Source organism: Botryllus schlosseri, chromosome 14 (assembly GCF_051294905.1).
Source record: "Botryllus schlosseri isolate E-star chromosome 14, Bs_hap1, whole genome shotgun sequence".
Lineage (NCBI taxonomy): Eukaryota > Metazoa > Chordata > Ascidiacea > Stolidobranchia > Styelidae > Botryllus > Botryllus schlosseri.
In genome coordinates, this window is record NC_137249.1 from 1,679,017 (window position 1) to 1,698,074 (window position 19,058).

The 19,058-nt window shown below is 39.7% G+C and overlaps 2 protein-coding genes across 3 annotated transcripts in view; one reads left to right on the top strand and one right to left on the bottom strand.

Moving 5' to 3' along the window:
• LOC145455540 (voltage-dependent calcium channel subunit alpha-2/delta-3-like) overlaps positions 1-19,058 on the bottom strand; it is an 84,664-nt gene that overhangs the window by 50,024 nt on the left and 15,582 nt on the right. For both annotated transcript variants that reach the window (XM_080333520.1, XM_080333521.1), the window contains exon 7: positions 18,541-18,691. In XM_080333520.1, coding sequence (XP_080189646.1) covers positions 18,541-18,691 — 151 coding nt within the window. The remainder of the gene's footprint in view (positions 1-18,540; positions 18,692-19,058) is intronic.
• On the top strand, positions 2,199-13,413 carry LOC145455543 (uncharacterized). Its single transcript, XM_080333523.1, has 5 exons — positions 2,199-5,083; positions 7,937-8,675; positions 9,520-9,662; positions 10,204-10,322; positions 11,178-13,413. Exons 1-5 carry the CDS (start codon positions 4,330-4,332, stop codon positions 11,805-11,807), a joined length of 2,385 nt encoding a protein of 794 aa, XP_080189649.1. The 5' UTR covers positions 2,199-4,329; the 3' UTR covers positions 11,808-13,413.

A 19,058-nucleotide genomic window follows, 5' to 3' on the forward strand; every position in this document is an offset into this window, starting at 1 on the left:
TTCGGGGTCATTTCAATATGAATATACTATTAAATTATGCATTATTATAAATGCGAGGAGATAACCATAAGCTGGAATGAGGAGCTGTTTTGACTCTTCGGTGATGTCACAGTCACATGTCTAGTTTTGTATTCTAAAACGGCATTTCTCTCAAAAACGCAACGGTTGGATTAGGCATCCCTCGCTTTCCAACGTTTCGGTTTGCGGAGAAAATGCCTCTGCGAAACTACGCTTAGAAACGTACGCAGAAATGAGCAATAAAGACATTGTGGAGAACAGATTACCCGGGCTTAGTCAAACAACTTGGTTAGTCCTCGAGATAGCTGACAAGATTACTCGTAGGTATTTGGCAGGTGAAGCACCAGACAATGTAACTTGAGGGCGTTTCTTTACGATCCTTCAAGTCGGAGTGTTTCTGGAGTTGATCTTGTAAGCGTTTGAGATTATGTTGTTGAAAGCTAGGTATTGCGATTAAGTCGCTTACGCGTTATTCAGAAATCAGCCAAATCCTTACCAGGTTTGCGAGCTACTGACGGGCCGTTTGCAGACGACTGTAGGCCAGTGTATATACTCCTGCACACTGTGGCGATATAGCGCAATGATATGATCCACGGCTGCAACATAAATGGGTTGCAGGTTCGAGTCCGACCGAGGTCGACTACAGAATTCCTACCCAAGTGCTGGAGGTTTATCTATGCTCCTCCTCGCCATCTCATCCGCGTAAGCGGTGTCTTACAAAAAAGCCTAGAAGTGGGCCGTGCTACACAAGTCGGCAGATACGGAATCAAAAATGCAGACCTGGTGTAACTGTAAATGACCATTGTAGTCGACAAACACCATGAATACCCCAAACAAACAAACCCTTGCGCACTGGAGATTTAGTACCACACTTATCTATACCTACAACTAGAGTGATAGGCGCGGTTTTTATAAAGACTTGAGCTCATCATCCGGTTGAATTGAATCGCAGAGGGTAAAGATATTTTAATAACAAAAATTGTTCCGGTAACAATTTGAGGACACGATAATTTGGCAATTGCGTCACAATCGCCGCATGTTGTGACCTTCCGGTCAGGGTTTGACAACTAGAAAAGTTTCAGCTATTCCAAATCACACTGGAATTAGAATTACTGAATTCGTAAAAACTTTGCAATTGAATGAAATGCCCAACTTGAAAGAAATACAACAAATATCAAGATCAGTTTATATCGAATCAGATTTCGTTCGCATAAGCACGAAAATGGCAAATGTCGATACACCAAGCTTGGCTCGTCTCGCACTACACAGTTCTGCTGTTGCATTTTCTAGAAAATTGGGAATTAGATTCGAATAAAATTAGAGCATTGAAACATTTCACGAATTATATTAGACTTGGATTTCCGGCATTTCGCTATAATTATAGGCAACTATAGTTTGTCCAAATCTTCTCACATGATGATGATCAACAATAACTGACATACGCACATTTTTTGTTGCGTTGCACATCAGACATATTGCGGACAAGGTACACGTCCCGGCCTCTTATGTTACCACGGATCCTAATAGCATCACTCATTCGTGTCAATATTCGCAGAACGTCCCCAAATTCTGATAAGTCGACCTCTGGAGATTATTGGCAATAAAACGGCGTAACCCCATGGGAAAGATTCGCGGCTACGAATATTGATTCCAATCTCCGAGCCGCCCGGACGAATATAAAATGTCGCTATACGTATATTCTGGATTAAGTTGAGGCAAATATCACGCATGTAGAGCTTCCGCAGGGTTTATCGAACTATCAGGAATTTCTTAGGATCGAATTACCCGATGTAGCTGCGTATCGCCTTTGATGATACGATCCTCATGAATTTGATCTGTGATTAAGTTTGCGACTCGATTCGTTGTTATGACTATGATATACTCTCTGAGCTCAGCTTTCTGATTGAACAGTATATCAGCTTTCTGATTGAACAGTACATATTGAGATAAACTCGAATATTTGCCATTCTCGTGCTTATAAGAGTTACGTCTGATTTGATATGAACTGAATTGGTTTTTGTTGTATTTCTTTCTATTTCGGAATTTAATTCAATTTCAGAAGTTTTACAAATTCAGTGATTATGATTCTAGTCTAATTGAGAAAGAAACTGTGTAGCTATAATTCTAATTTGGAAAAGCTGGAATTTTTCTAGCTGTCCAGTTCTGAATATACTATTTTCAACTCAATTCGATTTGCTACTAACAATTTCACCATTTCAATACGCCACAAGACTGCGATACAGTGATCACGATAAAATTTTCAGCTTTTCAGCGGATTCTAACTCTAATCCAATTTGGTATAAATTGTGAGGTATCATTCTAATTCTAATCTAATTTGGAACAGCTGAAAACGTTCTAGCTGTCCATCTACCTCTTAATCATCATGTTAAAAATATCAAAGGCGGTCCCGGCGCTTGTAATACATTGGAGCGAAATGGTACCAACTACCAAGCGTTTCTCGCTTTTGATCGGCGATCACATTTGTAGACGTGGTCATTGCCGTGATTTACAGAATGCTCGATTTCGGTTCCGTTTGGTTCGCGAGTATGTTGGCTGGAATATTTTTAGAAATAATTGCACGGTGATGTTTACAATCTAATGCACCTCTCCGCGCAATTAACGGTCGCCTTTTGCATGACTTTTAGTAGCCTACTTAGTTGAAAGCCCCGTGTACCAGTAACATATGTATTACTTGCAATCAATTAAATTACGCTTGTCGCCGTCATATAGCGCGCGGAGCGGTCAAATTCGAGAGATTTCGCTCATACGCGATATAAAATCGCGACGAACTTGAAGCGTGATTTAATAGCTTTCGTACAGTCGTGCACAGAATGAATCCGAGCGTTAGTAGGTCAGGATTACGGCAACACCAAGCGAGACATTTAGTTCTAGAACTTCTAATGAGGGACATGGTTCGGTGCGATATTTTCCCCAAAGTACGGACTGAATTTCGTTTATTTTTATCGTACATTTTTATACTTTTGGCTTCTTATTTGGAAATGTCGTATTATAATCATTTTATTATAATTATCAGTATTATAATGTAGTAGGGTTGCTACTGCAAGGAGTTGTACTTGCGGTAAATTTACTCTTATTTGAGAATGGAATCATACATTCATAATGAAATAAACCCGAATATTTTCGGCTGACAGCACTAGTAGAGAATTGGAAATAACATTGTATATTAACAATCGTATCACCAACTATTGGGGACGAAATACGAGTCGCAGAAATATTGTAACAGTAAATAGATTTGTTAGCACCACAGAAGCAATAGAAATGTTTTTCAGAATTATTAGTGTCATTATGAGAGGATAAATGTAGGCTAATATTGCAACAATATTAACATAGAAAAGTTCATTAGCTCGATAACGACGAGTCTTTGCATTCCAGAGCAGTGCAGGCTATAAAATGTATAAGACAAGTATTAGCTAAGCAGGGTTATTCAAATTATATTTCGAAAAAAATGATTGGTTCAATCATGTACCCACCATTTTTAGGTAATCCTTGCGGCTACAGATGTTAACAAGGCAAGAGGCATAATAGATCTATATCACGACAGTTGGCAAAACCTACTGCAGCTATCTGAGGTATTGCGCTCAATGCTTGCTTTTAATTAGTAGTGGGAGTGTGTGTTTGTTAGTAATACAGTTCTCAGGATTTGTGACTCTCAGTTATAATTCGGTGACTTATACAGGAGCACGGTACTTCTAATACTTTCAATCCACATTCTACTGTTTTATAGCCACTGGATCGGGCGTACATTCAGTTACAATGAACCATGCATATCAATACTATATTTTGTAATACCGCTTCAATACGGCACGATAAAATTTTGCGGTTCGAATTATGAGAAATCCTACCGTGCAACGTACGAATTCCCCGCCTTTAATATCGGATTCGATTTCAGGCGGCCAAGATTAAGCTTGCTCACATATCTGTAAATTCTATATATAGCCCGTGCGGGTTGTTAATTTCATAAGGTGTCGGATATATATATTTACTATCGCAGAGTTGAATCGAGTCACACGATCACTTAGTCGTCGCAGACTTCGGTTGAATCAGTGCGTTTAGCCCCACTTTGACCGTACGAGTTTCCGGGATACTGCGTCATATTCATTCCGACGGATTTTCTACAGCTGAGTTCAGGCATTATATACATAGCTTGGTTTTCGATGATTCTTTCCATGATCCACTCACCATATATTGACTATTGAGCGCATGACCATGATACATACGCTGTTCTTAATTAATAGGAAGCAGGCCTACGTTACGAAATAACAACATCGGGAAGGAAGATATCCGTACGACATGGCTGTCGAATTTCGAACCTGGGTGGTTTTGGTTATTATCGGAGCAGTAATCGCGTCGAAACCGAGTCAAAATGGGAAGAACACGGGAGATGACGAGCAATGCGTGAAAATTTCGGACTACACCAAGCCTAAAAACGGGAAGCCTTGTTCCAAAGATCTTAGCCCGTGCTACCAGTACCGGTGCGGTGCCGTGGCTCGACACTGCAGCGAATGCGAGGCTCACAAAGGCCCGTGTATTGATTTCGAATCGCCTGAAAACTCAGCCCGTCGAAGAAAAAGATCTGCTAACGACACTACAACGAATACAACCACACCTTCGGCCATGTCCTCTTTATTAGAATCATTACGCTCCAGAATACAAACGCTGATGAGTCAAGTTCAAGGCTCTGTACAAATACCGAAGGCTACTACCGCAGTGCCAGTCGAGCGTGTCGGAAACGCGATGGTGCATATCAGCGCTGGACTAAAAAAATGCGCCGGCTTTTTGACCACTGTTAACGGACCACAGGGCAAAATAACCGTAATTTTAACAGCTGCTCAATGCTTAATGAAGTTCGAGACGACGTGTAGGAGTCCGTTGGTAAGGTTCGGCAGCAAATTCGTGTCTGACCCCAACACGGAGAAGACTGTGGACGGGTACGCGACTTATCTGTACAACCATAGTTGGCCGTGCTTTGGCGATTACGATTCGGAAATCATGAGAGTGAGCAAGTCCTTCAGGGCGTACTCCGCGATTGTGACTTCTTACAAAGGTAAGCCGATGTCTTTATTATCGTCATTGCGCGTAGCATTATTGTGTTGGAGCGAACAAAACATTCATGTGTTCCTATTTGCCCATTCCAAACTTATCGAAAAAAGTCAAATGATTTTTGAGTTTAGGTTAGTAAAGTAATAAAAACACAATTGAATAATATTTTCATATCGAAATTACCCCGACTATATTCGGCTGACATTGGTCAGGGGTAATCGTCAGGAACAAGTATAGATTTCAAAAGAACTTTTCAGTTGAAATCTCTACTAGTTGTTGCTGACGATTACCCCTGACGAGTGTCACACGAAAATACTCGTGTTTATTTCAATATAAACACCTTATTCGATTGTATATGGAAGTACTGTACCTCGAACAGCCTCTTCAAATGTAAAATCATAGCTACAATTTCTCGCAATTAAACAATGCTCGATATAAAATATTTTGCAAGACCAGACAGCGTCTGCGGCTGTAAATCATTAAGAGGGGCGGGACGATTATATCACGAAAAATGTTTTCGTTCAACCATGTTCTGAATTATCCGTAAATTGCATTAATGGATGTCACTGGCCATTCAAAAAACGATGTATAAAATCAATCTTACAATGGATGAGGAAATTCTCGCACACCCCACACACCCAATTTGGCGCCTAATATTCAATTCCTATTGTGCCTGACATATGGCACGGCACAGAGGTTGCCATTCAGGATACACACAATACGTAATATTCGGGATGGCCTTCTCATGAATCACGGTCGTGAATATAGAGGCAGTTTACAGAAATCTTCTCGGCAATCAAAAGACGCAGCCGCGCAGATAGCATTAGCTATGGAATTTACTTAGCGATGTCAGTCCGCGCATCAGTTGCGGTGTTTACTAAACGTGATGTCCGACATGATTTTCTATGCCGGCTGACATCGAACGATATATTTAAGACGTTTTACGCTCACAGCAAACACTACTCAATCAAAATTACATTTAGTACGATTTTAACCTCTGATTTATGCTCTAAATTTACACGAGTCTGCAACCCTCGATACTTGCCAAGGAATGCTTGTTTACAAAGATGGGTTAGTAGAGTATCGACGCAGATACTAGAAAAATTTCCAACTTTCCAAACTAGAATAGAATTAGAATTATAGTTGCACATTCTTTTCTAAATTAGATTGGAGATTTGAAATCAGCAGTACTGAATTCCTAAAAACTCGGAAATTGTATTTTGAATCCGAATTAGGAAGAACAAATACAACAAAACTTAAGCTCAGCTCGTATCATATCATTCATTCGTTATATCGTGGTTGCCCATAAAAGTTTCGGGAAATATGCGCCAAGTCACCATCATTGTTGCGTTTCGGAATTAATCAATTAAATTTAAGAATTCAGACTCCCGTTGCTTGGGATATACCCACATGCCCCATGGGGGCGTTTCATATTACCCACAGCTCAAAACTGCTGAGAGGTTGCGTGGTAGCGAAAATCGCCAGCAACTCTTTCGAGCAACCCCGTAAACCGATCTGAACCGCCGATTCGCGGGGCCCGACAAACATATCCGCCTATACTCACCGAGCTCAATTCACGCAAAATGTACACAGCGTACCAGACGAATTACAAATCGCTCCATTAAGCTATATTTGCCAACGTTCTGGATTGCTCTATCGCCGGTGCAATCATGTTGACGGACGAATTCAAATATTTAGCAGACATGCGAACAAACTTCGATTGCTCTGAAACTGCGGTGGACAATGGAAAATACAGGTTAAATATGGCTTTTTTAACGAAACAGGCATCCATCCCCTGCCTTAAACAGGCAAAAATATCTTCAACCAGGACTACGTGGTTATGCAGCATTTTTACGGTCGGCGGGCGTCATCATCTTAAAATATCCATTCCGTATAACAATGATCTATATCTACATGTTATAACTGTTAAACCGAACGAATGACGATAAGTGACGATTACCTGATTATATCATACTGCAAATACCCGATTTTCGCACTAAAGTCGAAGAGTATCAGATGTTGTACACATTGAGGCAAAAAAGCCAGGAATTGTGATGCGTGATGAATCTTAATTATATTCGATAATGAAACAGAACGCCTTCCCGACAAGTTGAGCAACAGTTAATTGCATCATTTCTGCGAAAGAAACTGCAGCAATATTCAATTTACGTCACCGAAAACGCACGCAAACATTAACGCCGTAATCAAGGCCAGAAAATTAACGATTACCGATAACAAAATTATTGACATCATCACAACATGACTTGGTTATTAAGTCCTTGCGCCGCGGGTTACGAGACGCGCGAAATCAAAGTCTTTTCGGGTTGAGTTATCGCACGAAACTCGGAGCGAAATGGAATGGAACGTTCTGAGCAATCGTATTTTCACACAAATTCCTTATTCGGTTGTTGATATGTAATGTTCTTTCCAATTCTCTTCTAGAATTATAGCTACATATTTTTTTCAAATCAGAATAGAATTGGAATAACTGAATTCGCAAAAACTAGGACATTGAATCAAGTTCCGTTAATATGACATCATGGTTCATTCCCAATCTCATAAGCATGAGAATGGCAAATGTCTGTACAACAAGCTTAGCTCGTTTCTCACTACACAGTTCTCCTGTAGCATTTACAGAAAAACCAGAATTTATATTTTAATGAAAATTAGACCATAGAAACAGTTCACAAATTAGATTAGAATTAAAATAAGAGCAAACAAAGCTTTCACAAATTACATAAGCGACATTTCGCTCTAATGGGGAAAATCTGTCTGCCATAAACCCCACATACAACTACAACAACACTCATTACGTAGTTTCTTGCATAGATTATACATTGCAATGATTGTTTTCCAGGGGAAAGTATTCAAATCCCACTGTCGTCAAGACACGTAATCGTGCCCCGTGACTACATGCAATGCCAAGATTGCCGCCACGACTACGCCGCCATCCCGCTGGACAACCAACACGCCCGCGCCATACTAAACGGCCAACAAGCCTTCATTTTAACACCGGACAAGAAACCAATCGAGTGGTCACGCGGGGAAGTGACACAGCTTTTGGCGGTTACGAACGAATTCGGGCCAAATCGGCTTCGAAAAGCCACCGAATCGAAGCTCTGCACTGTCAGTTACACTACCCCCGACAAAATGTGCTTCAAGTTAACCATACCGCCTAATATAGATAACCCACCTCAGTTATTACCAGGAAGTCCGCTATTTATACCGTTTGACAACTTGAAAGGAGAAACTGAGTATCACTGCGTGGGCATATTCACGGGGGCGTACAATACCGTAGAAGAAAACCTATCTACAGACAATCTACTAGACGACGAGATAGCTGGACCTATTCCAGGCGAGAGCATATCGGTTAGAGTGAGATATTCAAAAAACGGTGCAGTCAGAGTGACGCAAAAGCTTGTAGGACTCTTGGAAAAGTTATCAGGAGATATCACGGTCAGAACTGCACCGGCGGGGAGCTCGGAAACGCAACCACAACCATTTCCGATTCGAAGGGAGTGTTTTCCAAGCGTGGGCGATCCGCACGACGCTGCGGAACAGCTCTGTTTATGCGCGCTGGGATGGAGCGACGAAAGGTAAGTCCTACCAGACTTGGACATCTATACAAAATCAGTAGCGAACCTTTACTCTAACATCCACCTCGGCCTAGAGTGCCCGATGTCACAGTACTTTTCGATGTTGATCTTTTTCGAAGCCGCGGTCCTTTCTACTAGTTCTTTCCATTCCTTGTGAGTGCTTTCTTTCGTCGGATCTTTTACTGGGCTTTTTTGTCGCCGTAAGAACGGCAACGCGGGGAAAGAGGAGCCCAGATAAACCTCCGACGGGAATAGAACCCGGTCCGTCGGATTGGTGGGCGCTTATCGTAACCACTACACTATCTCCCCCGCTCCATATCAAACCAGAGTTCATCCTCAAAAAAACGAGAATGGTAAATGTCTGTGCGCCGAGCTTGGCTTGTTTCGCACTATACAGTTCTAGTGTTGATTAGAATTAAGATTAGATCATTAAAACATTTCAGAGATTGGATTTAAATCAGATTACTGGCATTTGGGTCTAATTAGTCTAATTATACAACTAAGAATTTTCTGGTCGTTTCAACTCTAGCGATTAGATTAACTCGCAAAAGCGTTACTCGTGATCGTGAATTTCACGAATACTTTGTTAGTTCAATCGGATTTCACTAATGTTCTCGGAAAAGCCAAGAAATTCTGCGCGTTGCTTGTTGCTTCATTATACTATTTATTATTCATTACGATTTTTATGTCAGGGTACACGGTCACAATTAAATGATATGGCCAGTGTCACATGAATTACACGTTTTTTTTTGAAATTTCCAATTGGATTCCGCTAACTTTCTTGGAATAACCAGGAAATTTGCGTATCCCTTCATTGCTATTTACGCGCCGTATTCAATTTCAGGGATCACTGCAAGAAACCGGACGCGGCGCATACGCAGGCATGCTTGTGGCAAAATAAATCATTCAGTTGTGATGTATCAACGAACATATCAAGAGAGGAGCTTGAAGCTAACGATTTTAAATTTCAAACCACTGTGATACCTGGTGAGTGTGTGTACTGTGTATATACGCAATCTAGTGGTACCAAACCAGACTGCGATTAGGCTTTAGCTACATATAGCTGTATTGAACAGTGTCATGTATGCATCACTTGATGCCAGACTTGTACAAACTATACCAGAATTTCGAAACTAGCAACAAGAACCAACGACCTTTAAAAATCCGCAACTAACTTAACTATAGATTCGATTCCGAATCGGATCGGCTTTCAACGTGAACATCAGTACAACAAGATTAATGAACACTTCTTAGATAGACGGAACTTGCAGAATGCAGGATAAAGAGAACTAGACGCTAATTCGCAACTAGAACTAGAACTAGATATAAGTACGGGTGGCGGAATCATTTTTCATGCTGGAAGGAGCCAACTAATATAATTGCTAAGAATGGCCAATGATCATTTCTTTTCGTCATATACCAATTTACGTGAGTCAGGATTGGACATTTTACCCTTTAGTTAAAACCACATAACTGGTCGTGCTATTTCACCTATACGCCTCAATATCTCAATCTTGTTCCCGTTCAGGTACAACAAAGCACTTGTCTCTTCGTGGTCGACAGATTTCAGATACAACACGATTGGAAAACCTCTTGTATCATCTTGAGGATCTTGAGGAATTGTACTTGGACGACAACAACATCAAGGTACGGTTCTAACATCAGTTTGCCATGTTGTCCCGACTTGGGACCTTAGTATGTCCTTAGTATGTCCTTATTTCCGGCGATAAGACCCTGATTAGGACCAGGTGAATGTATTGACCTTTTTTAGTGATCATTTAGTTTACGGTTAGGCTACTTAAAAGTACCTGGCTGACCTTAGTTTTTGCCACATGTCAATGGAAACTCTATTATTATCACTGATGTTGATGAGTTTGTAAATATATTGGCTTAAATGCAGTCAGTAGTTAACTATACAACAACCAATTAACAAGTATATATAGGCCAATATCTTGTTGGACACTACAGGGATGTCCTTTGCTTCAAATTTTACTGTCTATAGCATAAAATTGTAAGGTTGGCTAAAATAAACCCTTCACGCCAAATTTGACTCAATTGAATGATAATTCCCCACCGTAAATACTATTATTTTCAAATCCGAAATTTTCTTCTTCAGTAACTTTCTTCTGCAGCTTGGAATCGAGCCAAATCTGTTGTGAATCGTTTATTTTTCAGACAACTTAAAAGTTTCACGAGATTGACAGTAAACTTTGAATTATTTAATTTTCTTATCAAATTTAAATTATTATAACACCAGTAGCTTCCGCTACAGGTTGGAATTGATCCAAATTTGGTGTGCAGTGCTTTAGTCAATCTAACAATCTTACAGAATAGCCAGTAAAATTTGAAGAAAAACGTTACTTTTGAACATCCCTATTGAGCACTTTTAAATTGTGATTTGAGTCCAATGTGCTAGCTACAGTGACTCGTGCATTTAATTAAAGCTGAACTTTCAACTGTCGTGAAATCTTCGTAAGGTTTTGATTTTAGACTTTATTACAGATCATCTCGGACACGCTTTTCGCAAGAAACCCGGACTTGAAAGTTTTATCGATGCAGAACAACGACATAGAAACCATCTCGGAAAACTCATTTCGACACAACCCAAAATTACAACACTTGAATCTGGCTCGCAATCGAATCAGATTCGTCCACGCCGACTCTATTCTTAGAGCATTGGATTTGAGATCTATCAGCTTCGAAAATAACAATCTAGGATACGTATCGCCAAATCTCTTCAGAAAGAACGCCCACCTGGAGAAAATATTTCTAGGACATAACTACATCACCTTTTTAGGTGGAAAAATACTTCACCACCAGCCTAAACTAAAAGAATTTCACGTTAACAATAATTTACTACAGAGAATCACAAACGGTTTATTGAATCACAACAGAGTATTGACTACAGTAGATTTCTCGCATAATAAGATATCTTTAATCACCAGAAGTACGTTTGACAACAACCCAGAATTGAGACACATAAATATCAATCACAACTTGATACCAGCTATACCGTACCGTATCTTTTGGAATCAAATGCATTTGATTTCGTTTAACGCTTCTGCAAACCCTCTGAAACGCCCTGATGAAACGGCACGATATTTTCGCACAATCGGGGTACCATTTACGTGAAGGTAGCTACTACCAATCCATGTCACGGCGACACTACGTGACTATAAAGCCGATGAAATCAAGTCGAACGTCCATACTATCACTAGGACTGATTTGTCAAGTTGCTGTGCCTTCGAGCTTGATGTACTTCGGCACTGTGTCCCTTCCATTGACGCCTGGGAGCAATCCCCGGGCGGTGACAACGTCTGAACTACATGCATAAATAGATATATCTAATATACCATTCTCATATGGCGCTCAATACATACTTTGGCAACTAGATAATTCGAGTTGTATAATTAGGGTAATTAGAGCCGGTAATCCGATTCGAACCAAATTTGTGAAATGTTTCAATGATCTCATTTTAATTCTAAACTATTTCCATGTTTTTCCTGATGACGCTACAGGAGAACTCTATGGCGCGAAACGAGCCAAGCTTCCTGTACAGACATTCGCTGTTCTCTTGTTTACGAGAGTGGAGGATTTAATACGAACTGAACTCGATTAAATTTCCAAGTTGTTGCGAATTCTGTAATTCTAATCTAATTCGGAAAAATAAAACTGTGTAGCTATAATTCCAATTCTAGTCTAATTTGGAAATGAACGTGCAGCCACAATTCGAATTATAATCTGATTTCGAAAAGCTGGAAGTTTTTAGTTTCCTAGCTATGAGTTGAGAATGAGCATTTGAACAATGATATGTATGGTGCAAAATCTGTAACGGTAATATATTCCAATCGCATTTCGATGGAAATCAAGTTTAAAAGGGTGAAGTTTTTACGTATATCGTAATTATTACGGACGATCGATCGATTGACTTGATATTGAAATTGTGATGTGTATGCAGCATCGAAGATTTTGCAGCTATACAGCTGAACATGGTTTCTCAGATAGATGATTTCATAAAGGCTGAAGACAGTGATACGAATCAATTGTAAAATCGAATGAGTGCGAACCGGCGATGATTACAATAGTCGAAATTTGAGAATTGACTCGTGCCGCCTAATGCAGTAAAATATAGGCTATATATTACGGTTGTTCAAAAATAACCACAATCCAATAGCTTCACTTCTACTAGCCTAACAATTTCATGAAATGGCCGCGAGAAAATTCAAAAAAATATTTATTTTTGAACAACCCTGCTATATATAGTCACTCGAGCGAACTGTTTCTTTCATCTTTCGTGTATTCTTCAGAAGCCGCAATTTGTGTGTATATATTTTTCTTCGTTCTATTATTCTCATACAAAACAATATTATAGCACCTCGATCGATATCATTAAAGAGTCCCCTCGTGGTATGATATAGATGACATTGCAGTTACACGTAGACGCCATGGCCAAACTCCAAATTATATTACTACATACTTCGGTTTACATATCGCATTTTCACGGCACGGTACAGAACTTCAATATACAATTGAATAATATATTCATATTGGAATCCGAATATTTTAGCTGACACTCGTCAGGGGTGATCTTCATCCACTAGTTGAGAATTGGAAAGAACATTGTACATCATTCATTCGCGTGGTTGCATAAAATTGTCCATTTTCTTCGTTGAAATATAGCTATATGTTGTGCTTTTCCTTGCGCTTTCGTTTACGGAATAAACGCTCAAAGTAACAGGCTTCTATCGACAGGGGAACATTTGAGGGCAACGGGTTATGTATAATTTAGAAGCATTTTAGCAGTTGCGCGACGGGGGAGCGATTTCAGCGTCGTAAATTATTGATCGACCGTACCGCGGCCCGTCACTTTTTAAGTGGCCAGACAAAACGAATATTGTGATAGGGCCGTAGTATTAATTCTAAAGATTCGAGTCGAATAGCGAGAGATGATTTTTGAGTACTGAAATTATGCGTTCCTTGCCACTATGAGTTAATTTATAAACGAAAATTATAGTTTAGATATTATTTTCCTCTGTGGAAGCCTTGAAACCTGTGTTGGACGTATCGTAGCATACGAAACATGCAGTACAGAGCTACGCCCGTTAATCAGAATGACGTTATTTTGAAGACGTGATCAACCCACGGCATTGTCACTAAGTACAATGAAATAGGCATGATCTAAAAAACGCCAAAGTATCTTTAATGTGATGCATAACTGGCATTATATTGTTGAACAATACCCGACTCACGTATTTCACCTAAATAGTTCCGTAATATAGGCCTGCCAGTACTCAATATCATCGATTGGGACGTGGATGGTAGATTAATGCGATCAAGAATATAATTCCACAATTAAGATAAGCAAAACCTCATTCATTTCACTTGTGACAATGCAGTGATGGGTGGACCCGGACGTGACAGATATGTAATTCAGTAATTGTACTAATGTCGCGGATGTTGCGATCAAACCATTCGAGGTTTCAAGGATACCAGGGTGGGAAAAAGTGCATGAACCCAAAATCTCGTTGATAATATAACTCTTAGTACAGAGGTGCGTATATTTTCAGTACTGGAAAAGAATCATCGCTTACTAAACATATTAATACTCGAATCGTTGTGAACTCAGAACAGCCCTAGTGTTAAAAGCATACCCTACCATGTTTTTTTGATCTTCACCGACACCTAGTGCCATGTTACGAGGTAACCAACCACACGGCGCAGTTGGGTCAATGGGTGCCACATCTTCCACGTTTTGACATTTGGTAACAGTTGGGTTGTGGTAGTATTGTAGGTCTGGTTTTGGGTAGTTACCGATGGACGGTCGAACGGCATTTGGAGAGATGGTTTCCGGCATGATATCAAATGATATATAGCCATGGCACGTAAACAAAACGCGTATAGTAGGGATGTTCAAAAATGACTTTTTGTTAAAATCTTACCGACTATTCAATAAAATCAATACACCACACCACACGATTGCGATATAATGAAAAGATAGGAGGGTGCCGAAACGACTAGGAGTAGTCTTTTAATCAGACACCCAACTTGGCCTACGACAGGCATAAGAGGCATGCACACTGGATAAAAGAAAGGATAGGATAACATAAAAGAAAGCGACAAAAATGAATGCCGCATGTGTCGGTAGGCGAGGTCGAAATGTCAGATTGCAGTCCGAAGAAAAAGAAATGGCTTGTATTTCGATTTGAATGTAGACATAGACAAGCTCGACGACTGCCGGATAGCCGGCGAGATGCTGTTCCACACTGCTCACAAAATTGTTAGCTTTGACTATAAACAAACGCTGCACACCAAATTTGCCTCAATTAGCGTATATAGCTTCCTGATTACTAACTAACGACAATTTGATACGAATTAGAAAATTACCGGTGATCCAGCTATGCCGTGGTATGAATAATGTACGCGATTGCGTATGACTGGCGAAGCGATCGTCGATGATGGATGAGGATGAGCATTTTGAAAAACATTACGCAACGTGGGCATGGGCATGTATGACGGGCGCATAGCATGGAAACTTACACATCAATATTGATAGCATGATCAGTGATCACCGATGCGCTCCTTACGACTTGTGGATGTCTTGGCGAACTCCGACCCTATTCATCAATAAATTTGCAGTCGACATATCGAGTACGCTCGATTCCCTTCGTTTATTATCATATCAATCGATTCAAAACACTGCTAGGTTGCGACACATTGATAAGGCGAGCCATTAGCCTGCGAATACTTGCGATATGCCACTGGCTTCGGCTAGTTTCCGAACTCAACACCAGGCTTGGACAACATCTATTTCTAGCAAAATGTTGGTAATATAAGTATAACCCAATTTGTAAAATGTTTCCTTGCTCTAATTCCAATCTAATTTGTGATTTGTGAAATGTGTCTATGCTTAAATTTTATTCCTTATCTCATTCCTGGTTTTCCTGAAAATGTTACGTGTATCTGTATCGTGCGAAACAAGCCGAGTTTGCTGTACAGACATTTGCCAATCTCATTCTTATGGGAATCAACTCTGATTTCATGAGAACTTAACTCCATTTAATTTCCAAGTTTTCGCGAATTCAGTAATTCTAATCCAATATTTGAAAAAAGAACTGTACCCATAATTCTAGTACTAGCCTAATTCGGAAAAGACTGTATAGTTATATTTCTAATTTTAATCTAATTTAGAAGAGCTGAAATTTTCTAGTTGTCCAAGTCTACTCAGCACTCATTATACCAGGTTAGCCAGACAGTAATCGCGTGTATAATGCATACATTGCATAGGTGTCTGAAACTAAATCCGGGCAACAGCAACAGCAAACGTCGGAACAGGTGTACCGAGTAAGGAAAATTGTTTCCTCCAAGCGGATCATCATCATTTCATTAAATTTTTTATCAAATCCATACACCACAAGGTTGCGATATAATGAAAAGATAGGAGGATGAAAATGAAATATTCATACTAGAAGTAATAGGAGACGAAAATGGCTTACCACACAACGTAAACCGTTAAAAGTATATAAAGTCTTACCCCACTAGAAGTGTACACTACTGTCTGATATGAAGTGCTAATGCCACCAGTATATAAACCAGTAGGATTACAGTGAAACAACCTTGTACAACAATCATTATACCGGAACATCCCAGAGCACCTATTGAACTTCACTTTAGCACAGCTTGAATCACGACAACAGGGTCTGCAGGCTACCGGTAAGTCCGCAAGGAACCGGCAACAACACAAGGGAATAGTATTGCATACAACAGTGGTTCCCAACCTTTCTCGACTCACCGCCCCTTATTAAGCTCGACACAAATTTTCGCCTCCATACTTACGGATCCAAAAAAAGGAAATATAAGCGGGACACTTATTCACTTAACTCTGATCGCTATAGTGAATTGACTAAAAGAGGGTCATTTTCCAGAGACCGCTATCCGCGTCTATTTTCCGCTGGGAAGACCGTTTCTAGTCAACTTTCACGTCATATGCAGAATAAGCCGTCTTCGCGTGCATTTTTGTGCCGTGTTGATTAATTATATTTTATTGGTATATTTCTAACATTCGCTCCCTTGTTTCTCAAAATCGCCCACGTTGGTAGCCCATGGCTTAAATGCAACGACTCATCTGTGTGGATGTGGACACTGCACTATCAATCGACTCTCGTGATGTGTATGTTTCATGGGGAACCATGCAGATATAGAATTGCTGTAGAACTGGGTGGAATAGTGTTATGGCGGAGGACCACGAGCTAAATAAAGCTTAACCTACAATATGTTTCATATAAATCATATAAAGTCACGCTGTCTACCGGCAGAACATCCACTTTCACTCACAAGCTCGGCCAAATTTGAGTGCGTTATTGAGAAAGAGACATACAGACTGTTTTAATTGAGTAAAATTACATTCAAAAATAATATACGATACGATCCTAAGGGATCATCTAGTCAGCTGCACCGATGGAGTGCAAAGGCGTGTTTTAAGTCGAGTTTCGTTGTCCAAGTCTGATGCATACTATAATGCTGATCTCAACATCATTCTGTATTAGTTGCTTACGATAACCCTGACGAGCGTAAGCCGAAAATATGCAAGTTCATTTGAATATCAATATACTATTCAATTCAATATATCCTTCTTTGAGCGCATCATTGTTGGAAATTTGTCGACGCGAACTTACAGACGCGCGACATGCAGAGACACACATTCGTCCTAACAATGAAGCAAGGTGTGATTAATTGGCTAATTGGTGAACAGTTTGCCTTCAGATTTGATTAGATTAGCAGTATAGTGTATATCTATCGATGTTGCTTTCTTGTTGTGTGTCACCCCAATACAGAGTTCGAGGTACATTGTACTGTACACTTTCAATACTCCATAATGTACCCAGCAGAATCACTACAGCATTTCCAAGCCATTCCGCAAAATGACTTATCGATTAACTAAATGTACGGAACAGGTTGAGTACAGAGGCGTGTACGATGTACGTACATTGTACATCGATTTTCGCGGCCGCACCTAAGCGACGTAGAGTACCATACGTTCTGTTCGTTGTAGAAATCACCAGCACCGAGCGCCATGGTGGAGATCGCTATTTTGTTCATAAGATATGTCTATATTAGGATTGTTCAAAATGAACTTTTTTCTCTATTTTTTGCGGTAATTACCTAAAATTGTTAGGTTGGCCAAAAAATGTTACACATCATAATGATTCAATCATCGTTTGAAAATTTTGAAGTTAATATTTAAGAAAATTCAAATTTTAGCGTCTACCGCTACCAAATGGAATTATCAAGTTGTCTAATAAAACGACAAACAGAAAATTTAGCTAAATTCCGGCTGGTAGAAGCGGGAGATGACAATATTAGATTAGAAAAAATATTATTTACTGTGGATAATCAAATAATAATAATTAAATTAATGAAAAACTCCAGCAACATTACTTCTACGAGCTGGAATTCAGTCAAATTTGTTTTCCGTTGTTCTTGTAGACAATTTAACAATTTCATGGGTTAGCCAGTGACATTTGAAGAAAAAAAATTAGGTTTCTTATAATAAATTCAAAATTTGTAATTGTTAAACTATACTTGATAATTCCACGGAATTTGGAGTGGAATTTATAGAATATATATATTTTCTTATAATAGTTTCAAAATTTTCACTTGTCCTAGCCGGAATTGAGTAAAATTTGGTGTACATTTACTCAGCCTACCAAACAATTTTAGCTAATAGCGACAAAAATCTGAAAAAGGTTATTTTTCAAAAACCCTAATCAAAAATGTAGACACCGCAAATCGAATCAGCGTATATTTCCTAATAGCGTATAACTTGTAACGGAAAACGAAGCCACGAATATCGTACATATATACTCACGGTTAATATATTAAAAAAGTCGTTGTCACCCAAGGTATCCACCAAGGCTTGCACTATGTGCGATGCCACCCACTTTTTCAAACCTTCCATACTCCCACTGGAGTCGACGAGGATGATCATATCTTTGGGAAAGGTCGCCGCTTTCGTGTACCTGTGGGACATTGAAAATCTCACTGCACGCTCTAATAGTATATATTATTGTCGTCAATAGCGATTAATGTATGTGTATTAATGCTTAGAATCTGAGAGACATTAATAATTCATCGAGTGAATTCCGGTATGCTGATATGAAAATAGGGGCTGCACACTGATTTAAGTACGTGTCGTATAAATAAATCGCTGCAGGCATCTTGAAATGTGAGTATTGTTGTTTGTGGTAAATACGGTGTTTGTCGACTACTATGGTCATTTACACCATGCTGATGTTTCTTTTTATTCAGTAGCTGCCGGATTGTAGCACAGCCCACGACTATAAGCTCTTATATGACACCGCTTACCCAGATGATATGGCGAGGAGC

Bases quoted from the DNA above. Each gene is read 5' to 3' on its own strand.
- LOC145455543 (XM_080333523.1), top strand. From the start codon at position 4,330: ATGGCTGTCGAATTTCGAACCTGGGTGGTTTTGGTTATTATCGGAGCA. The intron at 8,676-9,519 runs GTAAGTCCTACC...ATTCAATTTCAG, and splicing joins CTGGGATGGAGCGACGAAAG to GGATCACTGCAAGAAACCGG. The intron at 9,663-10,203 runs GTGAGTGTGTGT...GTTCCCGTTCAG, and splicing joins TCAAACCACTGTGATACCTG to GTACAACAAAGCACTTGTCT.